Raw genomic sequence first — 20,729 nt, forward strand, 5'->3', positions numbered from 1 at the left:
ACCCCTACTCTTTTTGTGAAACACCCTGGGATTTTTAAGGACCACAGAAAGTCAGGACCTCGGTTTTACATCTCATCCGAAGTATGGCGCCTTTTTTACAGTATAATGTCCCCATCACTCTACCGGGGCATTAGGACCCACACAGACCACAGCGCCCCCTGCTGGTCCCACCTCTTCCAACAGCATACCTTAGTTTTTCCCAGGAGATCTCCCATCCAGGTACTGACCAGGCTCACACCTGCTGACATGGCAGGGTGACATGACTGCTGGTGCTGTGCGTGCCCTGCAATGGACTGGCATCCTGTCCAAGGTGTATCCTGCTCTACACCCAAAGATAGGCTCTGGGAGCTTGAATTGGGTAAGGGGTTATTGACAGTGATGTGATAAAACGGAATAATTAAACTAATCCAGTTTTTAAATTATTTTTGTTATTTTAGGTAAATTGCTGTAGTTGTTTTTACAACGAAATGCTCAAAGTGTCCTGAATAACATTTCTAAAGTGTGAAGGAGGAGGATGGCTTCATATTTTCTTTATTCAGGAGACATTTGTCCTTCACTAACATGGACAATGATTGGCAACCTGCTGTCCACACACCTTTTTTAGAGGAATTGGTGTAGTACACAGTGCTTCAGATATCCTGAATGTGTATCTACGGGATTTAGAAATGATACAGCCAAGAGACAGAATAATGATGAACTCACTAACCACATTGGCGTGTCCTTCTGTGTCTTACATATAAAGCTTATTTAAACCACAAAAGTAATGATTTTATCTTAATGATTATTTATAAATAACTTCCGATAGACAAATAACTTAGAAGTTTCATGTTCAAGATCAAGACCATTATTTCCTAATTCCTAATTGATCTTATCAGCTCTTTTTCTATCCTGTTCCCAAACAATTAATTAGTGTAACAGAACAATTAAAATCAGCCTTTAACAAATCTAAAAGAAGCTTAGAGGTTTAACTAAAATGAAAGCAATAATGGGAGAATTGATTTTGTTAGAAGGAAACTTGTTAAGCAATTAGCATAATCTGGTCATCTTTTACATTCCTAGTTGGCAGCAAAATCTCAAAGCACAAATACTGTGCAAAATTGACAAGAACGGGGAATTAATCAGATTATTTCTTGATCTTAAAAGAAAGTCATTGATCTTAAAAGAAACTTAAATTGCTGTTTTTTTTTTTTCAGATGGATTAGTAGATAGAGCATTTTATATTAGCTTGGAGAATTATTTAATAAGGCGTAGTTAATAAGGCGATTGGCACTTTTTAACAAAACCTTAACCTGCATAGATTGCAATACTTTCATTAATAAGTAATGATAAAATCAAATTTATAGATGCTGTCTATTTGCTCCGGCATTGCCCTATTGCATAAGAAAAAACTTCAACTGAATGAAATTTTTGCAGCGTGGTAAATTCCGCTGTTGAAAGCGAATCACACCCACGAGGCCATTAGTACCGTGTCATTCACCTTCTGCTCACAACAGTGTTACAACAAGCATCTCTGTCCATTAGTCTGATGAGACACCAGGGAGCGACAGCTCCGGTCTCCTGGTGTCCATTCCCTCACCGACCCTGGGAGCGTGACGCACTTGAGCTAAACACTTGAGAAATACCCCAGTGATCAGACTCACTACATTCTGTCATCTTTAAAGAATTCGATACCTTTTAGGTAGCTATAAATACTGCACAAAGCAGCTTCCGACGTTTCCTCCAGCTACAGTAGGACATGATGTGGGAATATAAAGCTCACAAGACATAGTGCTTCACTCAAATAACAATTAAAGGCAAAGTAGTCAGAGTCTACAGGACACCGTGTGAACAGTGTAAACACATTTCTATTCTTCACTGGAATGTTCTTTGTCTTTATTATTATTATTATTGTTGTTATTGTTGTTGTTTGATGGTGATGATGCTATTTATTTATGATCATTGTAATTCAAGTGCCTTAGTAATTCTCTGGCACGAACTCAATTAGAATTTTAAGGCCACATTTCTCTTTGTAGCCTATTGGTTATTTAATACTTCTGCCATATGTTGCACACCACATTATATACCCGCCAAGAATACTGCACAAGAGTAGTTTTATTATTAGTATTCCTAATAGAATACTCTGCCATTCTAGTCTCCTGCACTTTCGTCTTACAATCAGCAGTCTTTACAAGGCCAGAAAACATAAAACCGCATTACAGCCTTCCTCTGAACATTACACTTGCCTTTAAATCTGTAACCTGTGTCTCAACACTGTGTTTTTGTTTTTGAAACAACGTAACATGATGACCCCTGTCTTAGGCTCTCTACGACTGACTCCTGTTGTCTTTTATTCTAGTAGAAGACCTCTAGAAGACCGCAAGCATCCATAGAGAACCTTTACTTCCAAACAGCAAATGAGTTGATCCACCTACACTTGTGTTTACATTTTGTTTTCTGGTGAAGCGCAGTGTTCTGTTCAAATGCAGCTCAAGTTTTTGTCCATCTATTTTCCTGCCGCTTCTTCAAGTTCAGGGCCCCGGGGAAGCCGGAGGCTCTCCTGGCAAGCAACAGGCAGGGTACACCCGGGACAGGACACCAGTCCATCGCAGGCCAGACACACACACACTCACACCAGGGCCAGTTTGCCCAGAAGGGAATTAACCTGCCACTATGTTTTGGGACCGTGGGAGGAAACCCACACAAACGCAGGGAGAACATACAAACTCCACACAGACAGCACCTGAACCCAGGGCCCTAGGGCCGCAAGACAGTAATGCTAAACACTGCACCACCATGCTGCCCTCAGTTCAGGGATTCATGAGTGCTAATTGCTGGATTATACACCATGCATATAAACTACTCAGACAATCTGTCCTACACCAGTAATGATTTTTTTTCGTATTCTAATATCAGCTTTAGAGACCTGCACCATTATCATCCAATGCTGCAAGTCTGTCTTGTCTGATGCTGCTAGAATCTGAAAGTCATCATTCGTTTTCATTGAATACTAGATTCATAAATGGCTTTTTTTTCCCCCCCGAGTTCACACTTTTACCTTCCACTGCATTAACCTTCGTGCAGCTTTTTTATGTCCTTCTCGGGGCAGATGGTCTATTTGATTTTGGAACGCAATGCGGATGACAGATTTCTCCAAGCCATTCATTTGTCAGCTATTGAAGGGACACATTTCCGTAAATTCGTTCCTAGAGGTTCACAATGTGATCTCAAGCAGCGAACTGTGATACAGGACATAATCCTCCCCCCGACATCAGCATCAGTGTCTTGTTTTACAGCAAATATAAAAGAGAAACCACCAATATCTTCTGTTCTGATAAATGAGGGAGGCAGGAAGTTTGTTGATACTTTACAATTAATCCTTTCTGGAGCTATTTTTCTGTCTCAATACATCACTGTCGTGTTTCATTTGCAAATCAAGGACATAATGATCCAGTACAGCCCTACACAACCCCCATGGCACTAGTCCAGTTGTGTACCATACTGTAGAGAACCCCAGACACAGCCATTGCCACACAGTAGTTTATACTCGAACTAGAGATGTGTGGGTGACAGGGTTTGAACCACTTTCTGAACGAGCCCATTTACTCTCCGAGTCATGCAACCTTCTAAAGGCCTTTGTTTTATTTCTCAAAGTGCAGCAGCACCCATAAATCATTTTCTTTGATGTCTGGAAATTGATGGTGCTCAGAATTGTTGCTTGCATCCCATCCGATTTTATTTCCAAAATTATTTTAAGCCTGCTCTTTGTTCACTTGAAGGCGATCGATCTCGTTCTGCGCCACATCTGAAACCGAGACAATGGAGGCTAGGTTGTATCTCATCGATTACCTTCCAGTGGAAATGGAATCACTCCAGGCCTGAGATACGGAAGCACTGAGGGCCGCTGCTCAGAGCTGGAGAGGAGATAGTGTCAGATTTCATGTCAGACAAAGCTGCTTTAAAATACTCTGCACAGGAGTGAGCCCCAGCGTGTTCCTGATAATGATTGCTCTTCACTAGACAGTATGTGATACCCACGATGTGGTTGCTACAAAATCGTGTACTAGTTTTGACATTTCATAAATTAAACAAGGTTCTCATTTGGCATTATATATGATCTTTTGCAAAAACTCACATGTATTTCCTAATTAGAGGACATAGGTTAGGCAAGTAGAGCAGAAATTCGATTATGTAATATTTTCAACTGCCTTAGGTGATGAGTACCATAGCAACCAAATGATTTTCACACATTTTAAGATTTGTGCCACAGTGTGATACTCGAACAGGCTTTCCTCATATTAAGTCCTCTGATGAACTCTAGTTTTCATCCTGATGAAAGCTAGAATAGGAACAACTCATGTATGATGAAAGAATGTACCAGCACAAAATGACGATCTTTCTAAAGGACTCAAGTCCTGCGCCTACCCTAGGACATGCCTTTGGTGTTTTGTGGTTGGAAGTTCAGATGTCCCCAGATGTGTCCCAAGGGCAGTACAGGGTCATCCCTGCTCCCAGGGGTTTCAAATTGTTGGCACAGCCAGCAATTCAGACACATCCCTCTGCGCTGTAAAACATTTCCACAGTCTTTATTGTTGTGGCACTGCATTTCACAGATACAAAGCATTAAAAAAAAACGTAGGCAGCTGCGTCAGCATGCATAAGCCGCAAAGGAACAAGTAAAGGTTTATTCCATGCTGAAAAGAGAAATAAAGAAACACAAAGTTTCGGCTGTGGAGCCTTCTTCCGGTGTCAAGAAACACAAGCAACAAGAATGACAAGAAACACAAAGTTTCGGTGATGCCAGAAGAAGGCTCCACAGCTGAAACGTTGTGTTTCTTGTCTTCTCTTTGTAGCATGGAATAAACCTCTACTTGTACATAAAAAAAACATTGAATTTATACAGTAACTGTAACAGAGTCACAAAGTAATTTTCAAATAATGTTTTTGGAGCATGTGCTGAAATCTTATTGAACTGGTAAACAGTTTTGTTATTAATAACAGCTATCATTTTTAAGAACTGATAGCTGCTTATTAACATGTCTCATCAATTGTTTTTATAAACAGGGGGTCAATCTGAAAGCCGTGGCCCAGTAGCCTTGACATTCTCTGGAAATAGTTCAGGACACAGAGATAGCTGTTTCAGTCTTGAGGTTGTGGGGTTCTGTCCAGGTCTCTTGTACAAGCATGGTCTCTGGTTCACTGGTCTCTGAGCCCTAGTGGTCACACAACGGACCAGCTCCTCCCACAAATATTCAGGTGGGCTCTGGTCTGGTGAGTAGGGAGGGGATCCAGGGTATACTGTATCTGTCAACTCTCATGTCAAGTTTTATTGTTGCACAAACACATGAGGAGGCGCACTGTCCCGATGGAATTATTATCAGGTCCACATGAGGATGCTGGAAGTGCAGCAGGTGTTGTCCAAGGACTCAGGTTCATGGTCAATGGTCCAAGGTTCATGCAGTGCTGTGCAGTCAGGTTGCCATCAATCACTACAAGCGGGGTTCTGATATGATTTCTGCCCAGCCCATCACAGACCTCCTGGGTCGGTTGGACACAACAATTAGCTACAGTATTTGTTCCTTTCTGGTTTTAATGTCTCGATTGCTACCAAGCTTGACAGTCAAATTCGATCACCCCCTCACCTGTGCGTAATGAACCCTCTCACAATTGACTTAACTGTCAAAATCACTCGAGTGCATCATGGTCATTAATGATTTTTGGATTAATCAAAATGACCACATAAATATTTAATAAATATCCAAAATCAATATACTTTATATTTCTACAAGTGGACCTGCATAAACAGTGATGTTTCTTTTGATGCTTGCTATATAATTCTGCACTGTAATTAGATACAGTCTATAAATATGAAGACAAGTCTGAGCAGTGTTTTAAAATGTTTCTATTATATATAAGAGCAGAAGCACAACATTTCTCTTTAGAAACATGCCAGTGTCCTGTTATGACTGTTAATGCAAATTATAATCCTGCATATATGATCAGTTTTGTTTACAGAAATTTCTCATATGTTCTAAGCTACTACACATTTAGTGTTACTAAAATCCACCACATTTGTACTAAATAAAAAAGGCAGTACATGCAGTCTGAATTGTTAAGCAATGTTAAATTTGCTAATTTATGAAAACATGTATCTTTTCTTGTGTACTATGCTCTGACATTATTTAAAAGTATAACAAATAAAGTTAAATTTCTATCATTCATCATAATGAAATGGTCACTAGTCAGTACACTAATTACATATATTCACAGCATAGATATAACCATCATTAATAAGATTATTTGCATTTAGCTACAGACTTGCAAGGGTCCTTGCACAAACTGCACAAATTTACACAAAGCACAAAACTTCGACAACTTCTTCCATCCATTTACTAACCACTACATCCAATATAGGGTTGTGGGGGAGCTGGAGCCTATCCCAGAAAGCAATGGGCACAAGGCAGGGTACATCCCTACCAGACACCATTCCATCACACAGCACACACAGTTTTCCCAGAAGCCAATTAACCGACCAGCCCTTCTTCTTTCGAAGGGCCTTTACTTAACTGGTTCCATTTCTGCCCCTCTGGTGATACCATATTCACTGCTCCCTCCTCCTGTCTCCTCTCATTGTGTACTTTCATTGTGCGTATCTTGTGGATTTTTGTTGTTGTTGTTGTTTTGTAAAGTGCTTTGAGAAGCCACCTTTAAAGGTTTAAATATTAAAGTTTGTTATTATGATGACGTTGTCACGCCCAGTACACCTAGAGGGCTCTAATCTGAAGTTTCCCTCCTATCTGAAGAAATGTGACATTATTACAGTAGCCATAATATGCAAAATATATTTTAGCCTTGTTTCTAAAATAAGCAATTGGAAATTATCCTCATTTGCATCCCATTAAAATAATGATGTCATACATGAACGTCAGAACTACAACTGGACATGATGACTATCGCTGACAAATGGTAAAAACAGACGAGTGTGCTGCCTCATTTAAAAGAAATGGTTAATCAGGAATCAGGCTCAGGAAGTTTATATGAACAGAGACTGGCCACAACAATCCTCCAAACGGATTAAGAGAGGTCCTTGCATATTGACCAAAAGATTAAAAAATGAAACGCCTGCGAGTATGGCCTAATCCAATGTATATGAGGAGATCAATAGGTTTAAAGGTGAACTGACCTGAATGACCGACAATGTGTGGGAGCACAGCACTGCAACCAGTGAGCAAATTGATCCTAAGTGTAAATTTCTAGGAGAGAAAGTGCAAAGAATTTAGAGATTAGCACGTTCTTTTGAGAACAGAATCCTTTTACTCTTACAACGACAAAAATGTGTGTGCACCCTGGGTCTCACCAATGCTAGCTGATCAACAGAAATACGATCTATTTCGCACCTGCGATTCGGTGAATAGGTGCGGTGGTGTGAAACGTAAGGAGAAGGTGTTTCTGCACTTAGTCATCGCTGATGACAAACCATACCACACAGCTGGTCTACTCGTTTGAATCGGATATTTGTTTCCAGGTTACCAACAAGCAATTCCCTCTGTGCTAGAAAAAAACACGGCATCCACCTCCTGCAACTGGTGGAACATTCTCTTCCCAGTGCTCTCTGAGGAAACATCGACGAAAATCGCATAAAAAACACACATTGTGAACACTCCGATATACATCCCGCGCATTACTCAACACCATTGGTCATCCGTATAGCCAATAGGAGCACAACATGCGTGTATCATTACTACACCCGTGGTCTTCCCGACTCTGGGCACTGGGGATGCTTAACTCTTCTGCTCTTTTACAGCACCCCACTGTCATTTTATTCATTAAAGTATTTCACAGGGGCGGACGTATTAATGAAGACATTATTCATACAGTGTTTCACATATTTAACTTTTAAACCGCGGTATTTTGATGTCCCCCCTGCAGAAAAGCTCATCAAACGTAAGATGAAGTGGGCTGTTCAAAAGTCAAAAGGAACCAAGATTTAAGAGGCTGAACACATTTAAACACGATTTCTTGTCAGCCTACATAGGTTGACAAGCTATAAGGTTTTATTAGCACTGAAAAACAGCGCAGTGAACAATTACAGTGGGTTACATCAAGGGCATGACACACTATACTGCATTAGACCTACAAAAATGTATATGTATTGCCGATCTTGAAGCAAATAAGTAAAGAAAGTGATATAGCCTCTATATAATCAATATGTGTACAGGTTTATGTTTTACAAGTTTTCAACTTTTTCGTTTCTAAAGGAGAAAAAAAGCCTGCGGTGAATGAATTTTAAGCCATGCCACCAGTTAAAATCATTCACGACTCCTACATAAAAACTCACTTATCGCACTTGTGTCACTTATCGCTGCGAATGCCTATTCTGCTGCTACAAGTCGTGTTAATCATTTGATATTCGTCAGTCCTTCCGTGTGACTGAAACAGAAACAAGCTGTAAATGTTTCATTCGGTTCAAACATATATCATTCTTCACGCATACAAATGCACAAAACGATGAGAAGCACAGTAGCTCGGGGGAGACGAGAGGTGAACACACAGGATGATTTAGAAGTTTTAATGTACTTGTATTTTTGGCAACATTACAAAAATAGAATTCGACACCGGCACTCGACTATGTTCGTGAAGGGTTCCAGCACATAAATCTCTGGTAGACAAAAACTGCACTGTACCCACTCACATCCATCAACCTTTGCTACCAAATGAATTTAATAACCAAGGAAGTTTTGACAAAATATTCCAGAACATCAGAATTTCCACCAAAGATTAAGCCAAGAAATCATTTTTGTGTGTCCCAAAACATATAACTTAAATGACCGTGTACTGAAATGTTTATGTACAGTATGTGTTTCGAGGTGTCCTTATCTTAAAAATAATGGTTTTCTTTTTCATACTGTAACTCATTGAAATAGAAGCAAATTGTTGCTGTGATAAAGTGTCAGTTTTCCCACTCTTCTGCTTAAACGTGTCTAATTATGCTTAGAGACAACGCGATCAATAACAGTGTCCTTCCCTAAAATCTATTGCTCATTTCACTTCACCACACCGGGGCTGCTCCAAACTTCAGCATGGTTGAGACTTGGTAAAAAATCAATTACTTGCTAGCAATTACGTGCAATTAATACTAGCTCAACCTCAGCCTGCTTATTTCAAAGCGTCTGTAAAGCTTTCCAAAAGCAAATACTGAGTTGCTGACTACACGCCCATATTCTGAGCCGTGAGGGAGGTCAGGGATGTCTGTGTAATTGAGAGAGCAGACGTTACGCCTCTCTTGTTTCTGGCCTCCGCACGTTTGAAAAAAATTAGTCTTGTCCATCTCTTCACCTCAGTTATTTTGCTAGACTTTTGCACGATGCTTTCTACGGCAGTGAGTTGAAACCACTGCCCGTATTAGTATATTCCAGCTGTGCAGCGCTACTGAGGATCAGCAGCCTAGCTTAGAGGTTTAAGAGTTGTGTCCCCTCAAAGTGAAGTCTGCAGAAATTTTTTTTTTCAGTAACACAGATAGAACATTTTATCTTTAATACATCATTATTTTGATCAGCATTTAGGATGTGTCCAGTTCATGCATTGAAGCTGCCGTAAAAGCACGTGATATCGTTCAAAGCACTTCAACTTCACTTATATTACTGTATTCCGTCAGCTTAGACACAATAAAAGATTTCATGCTGAAAAATCAAAATTCATTCATTTAAAGATCGATTTTTCTTTTCTTTTTTTTTCAGTGTTATTGTACGGTCCGTTACAATGATTTATTTTTTTTAAAAAAGGGTTCCCTTTGATTAATAGACAGCATGAACGCATAATCATATTGGGACAATGTTACAGAGCACAGCTGCTACACAGAGCTCCTTCTGTCCCGGCAGCACTGGTGTGTCAGAGTTATTGTCATGTTCGTACAGTTGTCTTCTTGTCCAGTCTGGCTGCCGTCTGTTTGTGTGAGTAAAAACTTTCCGAGTGTGTGCTCCCGGGATGTGTCTCTAGTTTGCAGCACGTGATGTAGCCTACTATACAGCGCTGCCTCATAAATATGCAGAAACAAGACATCAGACATTGACTGCAGTAGCAACGCTGCCCGTTTCAGCGAGGCGCACATGCGAGACCAGCTCTGCCACTTTGCAAAACCAAGGCAAAGGCAAATACTTATACTAAGAAACAGATCCACTGCAATACTACAATTCAAAATCGCAGGAAATTAAAGAACCCGCATTCTGGACTGTACATGGTGTCTGGATTAATGCCAGATTATCATCGGTTTGCGAGAATTCCATACAACTGGACAAACAATGTGAAGGTAATGTAATTGATTGCAATTAATGCCATGTTGTTCAAAGCATTTCTCTGTTGTGTGCGGTACAACTTCGCCAGTCATTCCAAGAAGCGCAAATATAAGCAGGTTACTTGTGATTATCCGACAACTGATGCTCCGCTTATTTATAAAATGATCTGTTGCTTTTTCGGTGCCGATAGTTGTAATCGGAGACGGTGCTATTACCTTGGTCTCCGCTCTATAAATAAACAGTGGGTTGATGTCCATGCGTTTGGGGAATGCAATGGAAATTAAAACGCCGTGTTGGGAATGGAAATGCAGTAATTGGGAACAGCAGTATTGGAAACACATATCTGGTGTTCAATCTTAGGGTGTCTTTGGGGAAAAAAAGAAAACAACATCATGGTTTCCAATTCAATTGCTATTAATTACGTTAATTAAAAAATGCAGGCTAGATAATCAATAAAATGTAATGCTCGTCAGTCTTGGGAAATGAATGGCACTACACTCGGAATTTCAAGGTTTACCAAAGGCGTCAAATTCGGCAAACTGCAGCAATCCCGTCAATTCTCGTTTCCCAGCGTTAGACCACTGTGTTTTTTTCCACAGATCTGGGCATTTTGAAAAGCATTTATCCTTCAGAGCATTGCATGATGTCATCTTTTCAAAGTTTAATACTTCTGTCATTTCAGTGTTCCTGATTCATGATTGAACTGCAGGTATTTCTTATTCCTCTGCCTACTGTATAATAGTCCTATCACGACTTTATTGCCAAACTCCACATGGTCCTGATTCTATTGTCACGAAATCGTTTATGTGCACGATCCCCGCAACTAGGCTGTGGGGTGCAGATAAACGTTATTACTTGAAATAATTCGTTAATTCTACTAATTGGACTATCGAACAAATCCGATTCACATCAGTACAAAATCTCCTCACTACTGAGCGGAAGATGCATTGTTCTAGTAAAAGTGATCGTTACTATTGTACACCATTAACGGTTCAACCCATTGAATCATCAGCATAACAGGTAGCAACGCTTAAGGAGCAACGCTTTTTAAAATCAGTGTACGAGCTGTTATCGCAAACAGCTGTCGGAGTAATGCATTTAAACACAAACATGTGGGTACTACTGACTCCATGAGTAAGGAATAATGACCAAAGGTACAGCCGTTAACCTTATCTTAATAGTCGCGGTAGCCGCGGATCGCTGCTTCCACCTGACACGGAAAAGCTTAGTAAGAAAAGGAGGTTTGTAGGCTGGACTGTAGATTGCTTAGCATCCAAATCTCAGACAACCACGCACATAAAAAGTCTCCTGTGAGTTCGAAAACTACATTGGCCAAAAATGGCATTAACAGTCTTACAACCAATATGCAGATCACCGTGAAAGTGTTTTATTTTTAAGTCGTCTCCAGGCCCGGTGAGCCCGCGATCTACAGTATAACCTTGACCTTTAGGTCTTTTCGTACAGGCGTACTGGCATCACTACGTACCGTAGGGTACAGATTTCACATGCAGACAGCGTTGGTTATTGCCGTAAGTGTTCTCGAGAATGTTTAAACTACCACGATTTTTAAACAGCGTCGTGTCTCAAGATAACATCTTACATGTATATATTAGGCAAATCAATCTTGTCGCCCCGTGAGAATATGAATACAAGATAACCAGTTTCAATGTGCTTTCTTGTTATTATTTTAAGAAGAAAATGAATATCATTTTCTTGCATCGACGTTGAAATCTTACCAGACTGTAGGAGGTAGTAGCCTGGGCTGCCAGCGTTTGATAAGTTAATCAAAGACCCGAAGTATGAAACGTGACAAAAGGGATAGTCGCAACGACACCTTGATGACTGAGAAGCGTGCAGCCAGCGGTTTCATTAAAGAAAATGCAAAAAATGAAACAACACTAGGCGTCTAACCAATAGCCCCAACTAAAACTGTGCCTATTAAAGTCACGCAATTGTCCCTCTAGTTTTCTAATTAGAGTGCATTCAAACGCGAACAGATTTTATTCTGTACCTCTTTAATGTAATTCGTTCCATGGATCATCGGGTTTCAAACGAACAAAAGCACTTGAAAAATATTCGTTTAGGAATTTCACAGAAGGTTAAGCAGGGCTTAATTGGAATTCCGATAACAATCCATTTGGCATTGAAATGTTTTTAATGATTATTTCGCCACGGACTTTACTCAGAACTTGACACGGTACGTCGGAGTAACTGTAGCGCCGAGGCACTTGAAAAATGATTTTGTAACTTCAGAGCCTCAGATCTGTATTCCCAAATCTTTACGGTTTAGAAAGGTGTATGGCCCAACCTTTTTTTCAGTGTTAGAATCTGGCGCTGGTGCGAATCACCTTTGTTTTACACAACCAAGAAACATCAAACATCTTACTGGAGAAAATGACCTATTTAACAAGTAAATGGTTAGTGGTGAATGGTAAATGGTGATGGTTATTAATATTCTTTTTACTTATTTAAACCAATTTTTAACAAAACGCCAAACACAAAATGTCCTGAGAATGTGAATTTAATCATGTAGAGCCTATCCAATCTGGGATAATGTCGACTTGTGGAATAGAGGAGCGATGATAACCAATACAGCTCCTCTATAAAATAATAATAGTTTTGGAAGGCAACAACCTAAGTCAGATCAGAATATTTGAAAATGTAAATAATCATATTTTAACATTTCTGAGAATTGTTCCTATTTCCTCTCCAGTTGTTCTGTACCGTATCACTACTGCTAAGGCTTCATGAGCTTTCCTGCTCCTGAATTGTTTTTTAGGAAATCGTGACCCCCTGTGGTTAATGTGCGTATTGAATCGTAAACCAGCTGTCTCTAGCTTGTGGCTTTGCGCAGCCCAGTGGACATAATCATCGGCTCAAAAGCCATTTGCTGAATTATCGCGGGCATTAATACACAATTAGGAGTTAATGCACTTCGGGTTATATGATGGCTAGCAAATATTCTAATGCCACAGCTGTTTCTTTCTTTTTTTAGCTTCTGCAGTTCACATTTACATCTAGAAGATGCTACATTTGTTTTTCCTCTGTGCGCCCACATGCTTTATCTGAGCTTCATCTGAGCTTCAACCTTTCAATTAGTTGTATGCCTTAACAATGATGGTATAAAGTGAGAGAAGTGTAGCCCACTCCAGTATTGGATAGGACTGCCAGGCTGCCAAAGAGTCAAGTAGAAGGAAGGATGGAGCTGCCCTGTGCATAACGAGATGAGCAAAAGTGAAGTGGTATTGTCTGAGCCTTGTTGCCTAGGGAGTAATACAGTTTTAATATGATGAACGTGCAGTACGGTCAATATCTGACCCACTCTTTTTTCACGCAATACGGGTTAAAAATGTCCCTCACAAAATAAAATAATTCAGAATTATTTTACTGAATATATTGTATTCAAAACAGCATGATCATAATATTTTTTTTTAATCGCTTTTTTTCCAGGACATTCAGCTTTGCCTTCTGTCCTTCTGTTAAATGGTTGTGCCGTTTTTTTTTTTCTGACAAAGTTTGTTAGGCAGAATAAGCTGTCTTACTCTATGTTTACTCACACTGCCGAGATCCGATCCCATGGAGGGGTCTTAAAATAATCAAGCGCAAATTGGAAGGTACTGACCACACGGGGACACGGGGTTGAAAAGAAATAGCAGTTAAGTCTATAAAGCATGTGATGGTTTACTGCTCACAGGAGCAAAAGGCTTTGTGACTTTGCCCTTTGTGTCTGAAGGACATCTGCCCCAGTGTCAGCTGGTTAATACTGATTGAAGTCTGTACACCCAAGCAAGTCATCTGCCTGCACAAATATAGAAAATGAATGGTCTCCATCCCCCCAGCTGTGACATTTAATGGAATATTAATGGGCAACGCAAAAGAAAAGTACAAAAGAATTTTCAAACCACAATTTGAAGTCCGAACTACACCTTTTCTTAGCCCTCCAGATTCTAATCATTATTTGTAAGTATGTTGATCAACAGGGTAACTTCTCAAGATCTTACTTTAGGAAATATTTCATGTGAAACCAAGTCGTGGCAAATCCAGAAAATATCTTTAGGAAGGCGGGGGGGATATTGTTTAATTTACCAAGTGCTTGCGTCCGGTTTTAAGCTTTGTTTTCCGATCGGTTCAGAACAAAATGCCTGTGAACTCAGGTTTCAAGCACTTTTTAAGGTGCAAATGTGAAGATAGTAAAGAGTTTTGTCTGGGCATGTCCTAAAAGAAAGACTTTTGCAAGTAACCATTCCTCTCCTAAAATAAATGAGAAAAAAACTACTTTGCACACAGCCAAATAATATTAATAACAGAATAAATATATCAATTGCCATGTCTGTTCTGTCCTTTTCTCAGGTGTCCTAGACAGTATCTCGGGTTCTCGGCGTACCTCAGACACAACCAGCCATGAAGTCTGTTCTGGATGGCGTAGCGGACACCACCTTCCGGACCATCACCACCGGGCTGCAGTACCTCGGTTCCAACGACGTCCACTATGACGACCCCAGCGCCAGCCTCGACCTCGCCAAGAATGGATATGCTTTGCAGAAGCTGCCCTTCTCCGCCTTCAGGACCAACTCCTTCCAGGGCAAGGTGCCGGCCGATGAAGAGCTCTTTCTGAAGGGCATCCCGTTCTACCCAACAAACATCACTGACCTGTACTCCAACAGAAGTACCCCCACCTACATGGACGAAGAAGGCAACATCCAGTGTGGGGAGAACTTCATGGATATGGAGTGCTTTATGATCTTGACGCCCAGTCAGCAGCTGGCCGTGGCGGTGATGGCGCTCACCTTGGGCACGTTCACCGTCCTGGAGAACCTGGTCGTGCTCTGCGTGATCTTGCACTCGCGCACGCTCCGCAACCGCCCCTCCTATCACTTCATTGGCAGCCTGGCCGTGGCGGACTTGCTCGGCAGCGTGATCTTCGTGTACAGCTTCGTCGACTTCCACGTGTTCCACCGCAAGGACGGCCCCAACGTGTTCCTGTTCAAGCTGGGAGGCGTCACCGCCTCGTTCACGGCGTCCGTCGGGAGCCTCTTCCTCACCGCCATCGACAGGTACATCTCCATTCACAGGCCACTGGCCTACAAGCGGATTGTCACCAAGACCAAGGCTGTCATCGCCTTCTGCATGATGTGGGCAATTTCGATCATCATTGCTGTCCTCCCTTTGCTGGGTTGGAACTGCAAGAAACTGAATTCGGTCTGCTCCGACATTTTCCCCCTGATTGATGAAAACTACTTGATGTTCTGGATAGGGGTCACCAGTATCTTGCTCCTCTTCATCATATATGCGTATGTCTACATCTTGTGGAGGGCGCACCACCACGCTGTGAGGATGCTCAGCCGCGGGACTCAGAAAAGCATGATTGTGTATTCTTCAGACGGCACCAAAGTGCAGCTCACTCGGCCGGACCAGGCCCGCATGGACATACGACTGGCGAAGACCCTGGTCCTTATCCTAGTGGTCCTCATTATCTGCTGGGGCCCCCTGCTGGCCATCATGCTGTACGACCTCTTCTGGAAGATGAATAACTTCATCAAGACCATCTTCGCTTTCTGCAGCATGCTCTGCCTGCTCAACTCCACGGTGAACCCCATCATTTACGCCTTGAGGAGCAAAGATCTGCGGCACGCCTTCCGTACCACCTTCCAGCTTTGCAAGAGCTCCGCCCAGCCCTTGGACAACAGCGTGGAGTCTGACTGCCAGAACAGGAACGCACACAACGGTGCCAACAAAGTGGCAGAGAGCTGTGTGAAGAGCACTGTGAAAATTGCCAAAGCGACCATGTCTGTCTCCACCGAAACCTCTGCCGAAGCAGTCTGAGTTGCCTTCTCAGGACGTCTCTGAATTCACCTGTGCTAACAACCCCCCGCCCCCCAACAGCTGTTTAAATGTTGCACGGAAAAAAATTTGACCTGCATTAAATTACATTTTGCAAAGGGGATGCAACATGAACCAGTCTAGTGAAAAGCGTTGTTTTCGTCTGTCATTTTTGCTTCTAACTTTTCCCAAGTGCCAAATGGGAATCAAGAAAGTATTGTCCATGAAATGGGAATGTGAAAAACAGGCATGTGGGATAGGTCCCGGTTTTTGTGTTGGGTGAAATAGTGCTGAGCATTTGTTAAAATGAATTTGCACCATTCTTCTCAGAGAGTCTCAATGTACAGTTGCAGTACCATACTTTGCTTTGTGGAAGACGACCGTGTTCGCGAAAGGCAAAGTTTATATCTTTAATCATGGGACAAGGGGCTATAGAAATCTTTACTAGGATTACAGAAACAAAAACAGTGTAGATATGTATCATTTAAGCATTTGTATATATTTAGTTGCAGTCACACCACTTATGTATAAAACACTTTTGCATTGTTTTCAACCTGTACAAAAATTCAGATATGGTTTAAATTTAACTGGGTCTAGGTTTGTATATAAATGTATCGTCTCATTAGGGATTAAATTAATGTGAAGGACATTAACAAAAGTAAGCGAATGTGTTACAATGCAGCTTTTACAATACACCATAATTTGTGATAGATTTAACGGTGTATTCTTTGAGGAAAGCACAATATTTTGACAACGTTTAATAGGAACTCCTTAACAAGAAGCCAGATTAGCAGTTAGGGAATTTTACTAAATTAGACTGACTATGACATGGTTCAGACGTAGATTGTTTTTTATGAGTTTTCTCAGCAAATATCAGAACAAGACTATTTTTTGCCTGCATGCCTGGTCATAAAGTCTTCTGAGTCAAACAAGAAAATTTCTGAGTGGAATACTTGGTACAGGCTAGCTGAATTCTCTCAATGAGGTATCTTTGAGTTCTACTGAATGGCTTTTCTAATTTGGGGTTTTGAGAAGCTAAGTCAAAGCAGGATTTGTGGTTTCATTTTTTCTTCATGGTACACTTGGTCTAAATTTTAATTATCAGCTAGCCACTTACTAATTATTTAATTTTAACAAACATTCCCGATTGTAAGAGGCTTTTAACTCTAAGCTACAACAACCTGCAGTATTAACCAGTCCAGACATGTTCTTAAAGGACATGTTTTTGTGATGTATGCAACATAATATCTTTAAAGGAACAAGTAATAGGTTTATTCCCTGCTGAAAAGAGAAGAAAGAAAACACAACGTTTCGGCCGTGGAGCCTTCTTCAGGCGTGACACCTGACTCCGCACCTGAAGAAGGCTTTGAGTTTCCTTTCTTCTCTTTTCAGCAGCCACCCACCTGAACTACTATAATATCTTTAATTTAATTAATTCTAAAATAATTTACAGAATCGGGGTTAATTGACACATTCTGTAAGTAAGGATGTACTGTAGTACTCTGTGTTGGATCACATCTTGCCTATCAGTGGCTCAGATCATTACAGTTAAGGTGTTTTACTGGTTGGAGTGACGTACTCAAGTTCATTCCAGCTGCTTTGCCAGTGCTGTCTGATAATGGGAAGGCTGTAGACGGGGAGATAGCCATTATCTGACTTCACCAAGGAAGTGCAGCATCACTGATAACTGGTGTGTAACACCACTATAATCTCCCAAGACAAGCTAGCCTCTGATCGAGCCAAATAGAGGGAAAAACTGGACAAAATGTCTTTCGCTGAAAATGGGGCATCCTTCTTGGAATAAGCCGTCTTTTTGCACTTGGGTGGAGAGATACACAGGGACCTTTGTGTGCTGGACAGGGCAGGCTCATTTCGGCGTTAATTTTTCTTGCTGAATAAATTAATCCTTAAGCTTAATTGTATTACAGTTCGCTAAACAAACCTTTTGAATTCTCTAATTCTTAAACAGTTGGTGATTTCAGGGCTCCTGAGTCAATGTATACACAACTGGAAGTCACCAGCTTTTGGAGGATAAGAATTACTAACTGTTCAAATGATCCATTCGCTTTAAACTTTTACTTCATACGCTAATTTGCAAAGAACACCAGCAGACCCTTGGGTACTTTAGGACCAGGAGTAAAAATCCCTTCTTGTAAAAGAAACATATAAAGAAAATCTCCAATTTCCAGTAAACTCGGAAGTACATAGGCAGAACATGCAAGCCCACCAAAAAAAGGTGCCCCTAAACTGAACTGAAGCCATGAACCAGGAGTTATAAGGAAGAAGCAGTATCTGCTTTACTACTTCTGAGAAAAGGAATGGTTCAACAGAACAAAGGTTTTTAGATGTGAAAACATTATTGCATTTTTAATGGTTCGGGGTTTTCGATTCATTGAACAAAAACAACAATAAATATGTGGGTCGCACCACATAGGGTATAGTCAGGAATATCAATATATGCAGGAGCCTTTGAAAGAAAAGAGGGAGTCTTTGTCAATTAAAGTGTTACCATGGTTTTTTATACTTCATTAAAATAGCTTCAGACCAGCCAAAAGGATTTTTAGCGAAATGTTTACCCCTAACATCGAAGATTTCTTGTTAACTGGTTACCACCATAGAACTGAGGACTCCAAACAGCTACATGGTCAAATTTGTATCTGTCATTTCTACAACTTCTTACTGTGAGAGCACTTGTAGAACAAGAGTATTGTAGAAATGTATTTTCAACGATCTTGTACAGTATTATACGGAATATAGTTTACAAAATGACAACAGAAAAAGAGCATTGTTCCAATGCCGTGAACGGTGACTACTGTTCTAATCAAGAAAACACTTTATACAACTGATTTGCTTTGGCAAACCATGCACACCTTTGTTTTACGTGCTGTCACCTGTGTACAAGTCCTGCTGAGAATTCAATTCTGATGTGGTGTGCTGGTCACACCATTGTACTTTAAAATGTTTGTGTAGTAATGTGCAAAGTAGCTTTCAGTGCCCCGTGTTTGTGACTGTATTTTATCCGTTACAATTCATCAGATTTTCTGGGGTATTTATTTATGTACAAACAATATCATTAAAAAAAACATTGTACCTTACTTCATTGTTTAAATATTGTTTAAATATTTTATTTCAAGGGAAGAAAATCTTCTTGAGTGCTGTGGTTCGGAGAATTTAGATATGTAGACAAGGACCAAACAACCCAAGACAGAGCTTCTAAGCCTTGTGTATACAAACAGAAGCAAGCTTTGCATTATTCGCAGAGAAAACCTGCTTGAATATCAGCTGGGATCTGGACGTATCCAGAAATGCTTTTTAAATAATGTCATGAACAAAGGTTTATTCACCCTGGTAGAATATTAGGTTTGAAATAGCTAGTCTAGCAGTTTCTTGTTCTGTAACCATTTAACTTGGTGTGAATCTATTCAGAACTGTGTTCCAATCAACATTTTCCTGCTCCTGTTATTGTCGTGAGTCTTAAAACTGAACTCCTGATGTGAAGTGGCTTCTGTGATAAGGCTGCGTGTCAAGCAATCTGTCAGAAAACAAAATGTGCCGTCATCCACTGGACATGCGTGCCGTATACAATGTAGTCTGTTACCCAACCTTTGAATAAAGTCACAACTGTTCAATACTGAAGATGTTCTGTACTCAGTTCTCTCAAGAAATTCTTATTTTAAAATAAAGATGTAAACTGCAAATCATCCCACACAATCTGTTCACTTTGGTATTTGTGGTAAAATGCAAGAATCCAGAAAATATGCTTGTCTGCATTGCTTGTTGAATCCGTCAAGTGTGTTTTTATTCTTGTCTGGGAACACTTCTTCTCTCACAAACCCGATTTCTTATTCCACAGGGCCTGTTTACATCTTAAATCCCACTGGTTTCATTATTCTACTGATGATGAGAGAACACGGTCCGCAAATAAACCCAAATGATAATCTTTGAATACAGTGGATATAAAAAGTCTACACACCCTTATTGAAATTGCTGGTTTTTGTGATGTAAAGCCAGAAATCAGGATAAATCATGTCAGATATTTTTCCATCTTTAATGTGACCTTGTAACCAACTAAATTCAAGAGAAGAACAAATAGATAATTATTAGAAAAAAAAATTGAAATTACAAAACCTAAAAAACCCTGGTTGCATAAGTGTGCACACCCTTTTATAATGGGGGCTGTAGCTGTGTTCAGAGTTAATCAATCACTTTCAAAATCATGTCCAAAGTTAAGTAGCATACACCTGCCATCAATGAAAGTGATTCTGATTAACCCCAAATAAAAATCATCTCTTCCTTTAGGATTTCCCTGAAACTTTCATGGTTGCAACCTACAGGATAGTCATGGTCCACAAGGAGCTGACAAAACATCTACGGGATCTTACTGTTGAAAGGTACTGATCAGGAGAGGGGTATACAAGAATATCAAAGGCATTGGATGTACCATGGAGCACTGTGAAGACTATCGTCAATAAGTGGAGAAAATGTGGCACCACAGGGACATTGCCAAGATCAGGACGACCCCCCAAAGTTGATGACAGGACAAGGAGAACACTTATCAGGGAGGCTACCAAGAGGCCTACAGCAACATTAAAGGAGCTGACGGAATTTCTGGCAGGTCCTGGTCACTCCTTGCATGTGACA

General features: G+C 40.6%; 1 protein-coding gene across 1 annotated transcript; it reads left to right on the forward strand.

Moving 5' to 3' along the window:
• Positions 1 to 9,898: 9,898 nt before the first annotated feature.
• Positions 9,899 to 19,724, forward strand: cnr1 (cannabinoid receptor 1). The gene is made up of 2 exons (XM_006626149.3): positions 9,899 to 10,282; positions 14,619 to 19,724. The coding sequence occupies exon 2, from the start codon at positions 14,670 to 14,672 to the stop codon at positions 16,089 to 16,091; it is 1,422 nt and encodes a 473-aa protein (XP_006626212.1). The 5' UTR covers positions 9,899 to 10,282; positions 14,619 to 14,669; the 3' UTR covers positions 16,092 to 19,724.
• Positions 19,725 to 20,729: the final 1,005 nt, after the last annotated feature.

The sequence above is a fragment of the Lepisosteus oculatus genome, chromosome 2 (assembly GCF_040954835.1).
Source record: "Lepisosteus oculatus isolate fLepOcu1 chromosome 2, fLepOcu1.hap2, whole genome shotgun sequence".
NCBI classification, from domain to species: Eukaryota; Metazoa; Chordata; class Actinopteri; order Semionotiformes; family Lepisosteidae; genus Lepisosteus; species Lepisosteus oculatus.

Coding starts and splice junctions, on each gene's coding strand:
- cnr1 (XM_006626149.3), top strand. CDS start 14,670: ATGAAGTCTGTTCTGGATGGCGTAGCGGACACCACCTTCCGGACCATC.